Source organism: Monoraphidium neglectum, assembly GCF_000611645.1.
Source record: "Monoraphidium neglectum strain SAG 48.87 unplaced genomic scaffold scaffold01782, whole genome shotgun sequence".
In the NCBI taxonomy this organism is placed as follows: Eukaryota; Viridiplantae; Chlorophyta; class Chlorophyceae; order Sphaeropleales; family Selenastraceae; genus Monoraphidium; species Monoraphidium neglectum.
The window spans coordinates 5,693-12,221 of record NW_014011846.1 but is presented as its reverse complement, the minus strand read 5'-3'; the positions used below and the strand labels follow the sequence as shown (position 1 = coordinate 12,221).

Here is a 6,529-nt window from a genome sequence, read left to right as displayed (position 1 = left end):
ACGGGGTCCTGGGGGTGCGATTGGGGCAGTGGGGGTGCAGTGGGGGATAGTGGGGTTTGCGATGGGGGTGGTCGGGGTGCAGGCAGGCGCGTCATCAGTCCGGCCCCGCCCGCCTAAGCCATCTGCCTTCTGCTCTCGCCCCTGCCCCCCGCAGTTTGCCGGCAGCCGGGAGGCCAACCTTCTTGAGTCCTGCGCAGACGCGCTGGCGCAGTGCGACGAGAAGGCCTTTGCGACCGCCGTGTCAGAGTTTGACTCCCTCACCCGGCTCGACGCCTGGAAGGTGCGCCATGTGCACGCACCTTTTGGCGGGGAGGGGCGCGGCCGTGCCGCTGTCCCGCACGTGGGAGCGAGCGGGCGGCCGCCTGGGACGGCGGGCGCAAGCGTGTCGGCGTGTTGGGGCGTGCAGCCGGCCGCGCAGTTGGCTGCTCTCGCTCCGAAGCTAGACACCACGCTTTCGTTGCTGCTCGGTCCACCTGCGCTTCACCTCGCGCCTTGCTCGCATTTTTTGAGCGCGACGACCGCACGTGTCCCGCACTCTCATGGCACTCTTGAATCAGAGCAGTCACCGCTGCAACCCCGCCCTCCTGTTCCCAACAGACCAACATGCTGCTCAAGGTCAAGCGGCGCATCCAGTCCAGGGCCACAGGAGAGGAGCCGGGCGTCGAATCGGACGAAGAGGTGCTGTGACGCGGCGCGGTTGTTGTCGTTGTTCAGCTTTGAGGGAGAGGGGGCCGCGACGCACGCCCGGCCGGAGGCGGAGCGGCGGCGCGCGGCGCGGCTGTGACGCGGTGTGGGGTTGGCCTGCACCTGCTGGTGCGGCGAATGTAACAATAGCAAGTAGGGAGTATCTGAAGTTTGCCTCCGCATCAGCTTTCTAACATGCAGGGGGATAGGGGTGATGGCTGAGGGCCGCTGGCTGTCGGGTTCGATTCCCTTTGGTTGGGGGGGGGGGAACCTTGGCCGTCACCGCCAGGCCATTCCAAGCTCATAGCGTGGGCATCTAACAAATCAAAACGGGTTGATGCATCTGCAAAAATCTGTGAAACAATCTGTAGCCTTGCCTGCGTTTCTTGCCGCTGGAAAAAGCAGGCGCTTTGTGGTCCATGAGTCAACTGCAGAGGGCGCCAATGTTCAAGTGCTCGTACAGTAGGTTCGCGCTGTGCTCTGTGCAAATCGATTACAGTCAGTGCACATGTGCGAATAACACACTTATCAGCCAGCGCGCTCATTGGTACCGTGCAGCTGTGCCAACGCGCTCAAGATCAAGATTGCATCGGCATCAGGGCTGCACGTCCTGTAGATTCATTCAACTCATATCATCATAGCATTCGCGTCGAGCCCTGCGCCGCGTGACAACACGCTCGGGGCGCTCTCGCGATGGCGTCCCTGCAGCGCTGCGCATCGCTGCTGTTCGCGCCCCGCCTCCATGCCATGTGCGCAAACGCAGCGGCAGCGGCGACTGGCCAGCAGCTGAACGGGGTGCTGAGCTACTCCACCCAGCAGCCGGCCGGGGACGAAGACACAACGGACTTTGGTGAGGAGCGGAAGTGCTGCAAACTCATGTGCGGTTGTGCGTATGCGCTCGCTCCTTCCTGACCTCGCCCTCTTTGCGTAGCCGTCCCATCACGCCTCACCGGTCGCTCCCGCGTGCTTTTATCTACCTCTGTCGGCCGCCACGCAACACGTTGCCACCCAAGGGGGGCGCCTCATGGTGCCCCCCCTTGCACACTTGTCGCCCGCTGCCCCGGCCCCGTCCGCGCCGTACGTCGCACCCTGCACCCATCCCCCACCCCCCAGGCTTCCGTCAAGTCCCCCGCGGCGAGAAAGCGGGCATGGTCGGCCAGGTGTTTCATAGCGTGGCTAGCAGTTACGACATTATGAATGACCTCATGAGCGGCGGCCTGCATCGGCTGTGGAAGGACAGGCGCGTGTGTATGCTTTGTGCGCGCGCGACGCATGGGGCCGTTGCACGCGCTCAGGCGCGGCGGCGCGCGGCGGCCTGGTTTGGGTGCAGCTGCCCTGCTTGCCCCGAAACGCGCCCCATGCAGCTGGGCCCGCCAGGTGGCAGAAGGCGAGCTGCTAACCGCCCTGGCATCGCCCCTATATTACAAGGGGACAAGCAAGTAAAGGGTCGGTTGCAACCAACATAGTGAGCGGCTCAGGGCCTCAAAACCACAAGAAACCGAAATGAAATCACCACCCCGCAGGTTGGTGGACGTGCTGCGGCCGTTTTCAGGGATGCGCCACCTGGACGTCGCTGGTGGCACTGGCGACGTCGCCTTCAGAGTGCTGGCAGCCATACAGGCAGCAGAGGCGGCAGAGCGCGCGCGGCCGCCGCCGCAGCAGCAGCAGCAGCAGCAGCAGCAGCAGCAGCAGCAGCAGCAGCAGCAGCAGCAGCAGCAGCAGGAGCAGGGGCCCGACGAAGCGGCCGGCGGCGGCCGCGTGACGGTGTGCGACATCAACGGCAGCATGCTGGAGGTCGGGCGGGCCAAGGCCGCGCGCCGCGGGCTGCTGGGGGCGTCATCCTGGGTGCAGGGTGACGCGGAGGCGCTGCCGTTCCCCGATGAGTCGTTCGACGCCTACACCATCGCCTTTGGCATCCGCAACGTGACGGATCGCCCCGCGGCGCTGCGGGAGGCGCGGCGGGTGCTCAAGCGCGGGGGGCGGTTCCTGTGCCTGGAGTTCTCCCAGGTCTGTGCAGGGCGGCCCGGGCACCGCGGCTTGGCTGGAGGAGCCCCTGCTCGTGCGCTTGCGCGCTCCGCCCATGCAGCAACAGACACACACATTCCGAGATGGCCAACTGCAACTCATTCAAAACCACGCAGCCACCCTGTAACCACAACTCGTCCCAAAACAACAGCCGACCTGTTTTGACAGCCACCCTGTCTCTCCGCCTTCCCCACCATTTCTTCCTCCCAATCAAAACTCCCTCGCCGCATCGACCCCCCCACCCGTCACCCAGGTCACCCAGCCGCTGCTGCGCCAGGCGTACGACGCTTACTCATTCGCGGTGATACCCCGCATCGGCCAGCTGGTGGCGGGTGACGCCGACAGCTACCAGTACCTGGTGGAGAGCATACGGCAGTTCCCCGACCAGGTGATCTCGTGATCTGGGCCTGATCTATGCGTGATGCGGTCGTGATCTGGGTGTGATTTTGGTGTGCTCTACCACAGCACAGGGGTGGCAGGCGCTCGCTGCGGAGATGCCACCCCGGCTGCCGTGCCGCCCACGATCCCCACAACATCACCTTGCAGGGTTGCCTCACACCCCTCCGATCTGGCACTGCCGTTTGAACCATCCCCCCCCTGGCAGGAGGCGTTTGCTGCATTGATAAGAGAGGCAGGGTTCCACGCGGTCACTTATGAGAACATGACTCACGGAGTGGTGGGTGGCCGCTGCAGCTGCTCCCCCCGGGACGGCGGCGCGCGCGGCGGCCCCGTGGCAGCATCTAGGGCGCGGGCAGGGGCCGCGGCGAGCCGGCCTCGCGACCTTCCGGGCCCTTCTGGCTCGTGATCAAGGGCTCGTCCACCGCCTGCTGGAGCAGAGCCCGGCTGCAGCAAAATCTGCGTGCGTACGGCCCCGCCGGCCGGCCAGGGCCCCGACGCGCCCTGCTGAAGCCAGCTTCTCCGCAGCTTCCCTGGACGGACTGCCAGACGACCTCCTTTCCTTACGCTCCCACCGCGCGCAGGTGGCCCTGCACTCGGGCTTTAAGCTCTGACCGGCGGGCGCCGGGGAGCGCGGCGGCGCGGGTGTGTGACGCGCCAGCACTGAGGGGCGCCGCTTGCGCGCCCGCCGTTTGAGGAGCGGGCGGGGTCTGGAGGGCCGGCTCAGGCCTCTCAGCAATTGCAATCCAGCTGCTTTGTCATTTCGAACCTACGGCTCGATTGCATAATAGAGTACAGTTACGAATGAATGGAAAACAGATCCCCAGTCAAGCCCCGGCTGTAACAGCGGGCTCACAAGGCATCCTGGATGCTCTGCTGATTGGGCGCGCCGTTTCAGGCCGCGGCGCAGTATTCATGAGGTTCGGCTCAGCCGCGAGAAAGAGCCGCAAATCGCGAGTGGCGCCTACGCAATGTTTGCTGGGGCACGCGCAAAGCCGAGGCGCGTGCATTCGTTGCGCTTGCACTGAGGACCGGTGCGTGGGTGATGCTGACCAAGCACCGCCGCGCCCGACAAGCCCTGGGAAAATGCAAGTGCATGCAGACGCAGTAGATTATAACCACAAGCCGATTTACCCGCAGCACGCACGGGCACCAGAACGAGGAGTAGGAGGTCGCAGGAAAAGTCGCTGAGGCGCGCCGGTGGTTCGCGGCGCGTGCGAGGGGGCGCGCGCACACAGCTTGAGAGGGGCAGCGTCCTCGCGCGCGCTTCAAGGCAACTTGCAACCTGACAATCGGCTTGAAAGATTTAGGCGCGCACGGGGAAATCAAGAGATGGAAAAGAAGCCTCCAAGGCGTTGAAATCCATAGGAATACACACAAAGACGAAGGGGCTTGCCTGGACGCCCGCGCTCGGGGCGGCCACGGCCGCTGAGGCTTGCTTGGGGCCGGCGCAGCAAGGGAAACGCAATGATGCGGCCGATTGCATCCGCGCGCGCGAATACGCACGCAGCAGTGCGGGCCGTCCTGACCGTTGGTGAGCAGGAGCAGGGGCTCGGCGGCGCCGGGTGCTGGATGAAGGGTCGAATGTTGTGCACGCTACGAGCGGTGCAGCCACGCCGGGCTGCTGTGGCGCGCGGGGCGGCCGGAGGGTCGTGTGTTTGTTCATGGCGAAACTATCAGAACCTAGGTGGCGCCGGGCCACGTCACTTGGATCCACGTGACACCATAGCGATGGTGGTCGTTAGCAACGGCGTGTATCTGGTTGTACTGACAACACTAGTGCGTCGTCGACGCCGCTGTGAGGGAACAAGAGGAGGTAGGGGCACCCTGAGCTGGGTACGCACGTGCATATGCACGCGCAGCACCCAACCCCTTGCAGAGCAAGCAGTGCGGCCCGCGTGCTGCAAGGGAAGATTTGTTGGCGTGCATCCATGTTCCGGCGTGGATTGCGGAAAAATACAGAGTGAGCAGCCGCAGCGGCTCGACACTGCGACCGACAGTTGGCGGGCGGTATGAGCGCCCGAAGCACCGCCACAACAAGAGAGCTGGGGAGCAACGATGAGGGCAGGGAGCATTGACCGAAGAGGCGGCCTTCCAAGCGGGGCGCAGGCCCAAGCGGGGGCGGCGCGCGAGCAGCGGAAGTGGGGAATGGGCGCCGGCGGTGTGCAGGCGGGCGACGGAGGGTCGCACGCACCGCGGGGCCCTGCAGTCGTGTCTCCAGCGCCGCTGGCCGTTGGTCGCGGCCTCAGGGCGGGGAAGCCCACCATGACATGCCCATGGAGAACGGCGAGACCTCCACTCCGTCTGGCACCCTGATCCACGAATTGATTGCCGTCCCCACCAGCCGCACCTTGCCCACCGCCCCCTCCCACGTGCGGCCGGCGAACGGGCGCCAGCGGGACGGCGGGTCAATTGTCAGCCCGATGCACTGGGCGTCGCGGTCGCAGGCGGCGCGCATGGCGGAGAAGCTGCCGGGGTTGATTCCCGAGAAGGTGGCGGTGCTGGATAGGTCGGAGCCGATGGTCTCGCCGGGCTTCATGGGATATATGACGTAGGACCCGTCCTTGATCTGCGTGGGGGAGTTGGGTTGCAGTGATGGGTGCTGGTCGGGGATGCACACGACGATACATGTGTGAGTGCGTGTATGCACGAGCGTGAGTGAATGAGTGCGTGCGTGCATGTGTGAGTGTGTGTTTGGGGGGCGGAGGGGACGGACTACGTGCAGCTGCATGCGGCATGAATGGGCAGGGGTGTGTGGGGGGTCCAGCAACCAACGTGAGAAGCAGCTGGGGCTGTCCCTAGCCGCTGCCGGAACGGAGTGCGCCAGCTACGCAAGCCAGGGCACCGCCGGCGCACGCGGCCCCCAGCAACCCGATCCGGGCACAAACTCCCGCACCCTCCCCCCCTGAACGCACGCACCTCAAAAAGGACAATGGGCATGTCTGGCGCATCCCACCAGGTGAGGTCCGCCCTGTATATCCTCGCTGATGTTGGCGTGACATCACTCCACTCGCGGTGGTAGCAAGACCCCGAGCCGTCCGGGCCCCCCACCACGTAAAATGCAAAGTACTGGCACGCCGCGCTCGCGCTGCAGCCAGCCTGGCACGCCGGGAGGGAGGTGTAGGCGGGGCGGTGGGTGAGCACACCCGAGCTGTTGTCGTGAGGTATGAGGTCCCAGGCCTGGAAGTTCTGGTCATTGGTGGCGTCGGTGACAAATTCGCCGTAGCACTCCTCGGGGGACCAAGCGCCCTGACATGGTGAGGAAGCAGCAGCATGTGCGCGCGTGCGCGTGCGCGTGTGTGTGTATGTGTGTGTGTGTGTGTATGTGTGTGTGTGTGTGTGTGTGTGCGCGCGCACGTGCGTGCGTGCGTGTGTGTGTGTGTGTGTGTGTGTTTGTGTGTGTGTGTGTGTGTGTGTGTGTGTG

At 65.0% G+C, this 6,529-nt stretch overlaps 2 protein-coding genes across 2 annotated transcripts; one reads left to right on the top strand and one right to left on the bottom strand.

Annotated features, from left to right (window-relative positions):
• Positions 1-2,238: 2,238 nt before the first annotated feature.
• On the top strand, positions 2,239-3,109 carry MNEG_8997 (ubiquinone biosynthesis methyltransferase; the record flags this gene model as incomplete). Its single annotated transcript, XM_014042533.1, has 2 exons — positions 2,239-2,691; positions 2,963-3,109. The coding sequence occupies 2 exons, from the start codon at positions 2,239-2,241 to the stop codon at positions 3,107-3,109; spliced, it is 600 nt and encodes a 199-aa protein (XP_013897987.1).
• Positions 3,110-5,350: 2,241 nt separating this feature from the next.
• Positions 5,351-6,045, bottom strand: MNEG_8996 (hypothetical protein; the record flags this gene model as incomplete). The annotated part of the gene is made up of 2 exons (XM_014042532.1): positions 5,351-5,674; positions 6,025-6,045. The coding sequence occupies 2 exons, from the start codon at positions 6,043-6,045 to the stop codon at positions 5,351-5,353; spliced, it is 345 nt and encodes a 114-aa protein (XP_013897986.1).
• Between the last annotated feature and the right edge of the window lie 484 nt (positions 6,046-6,529).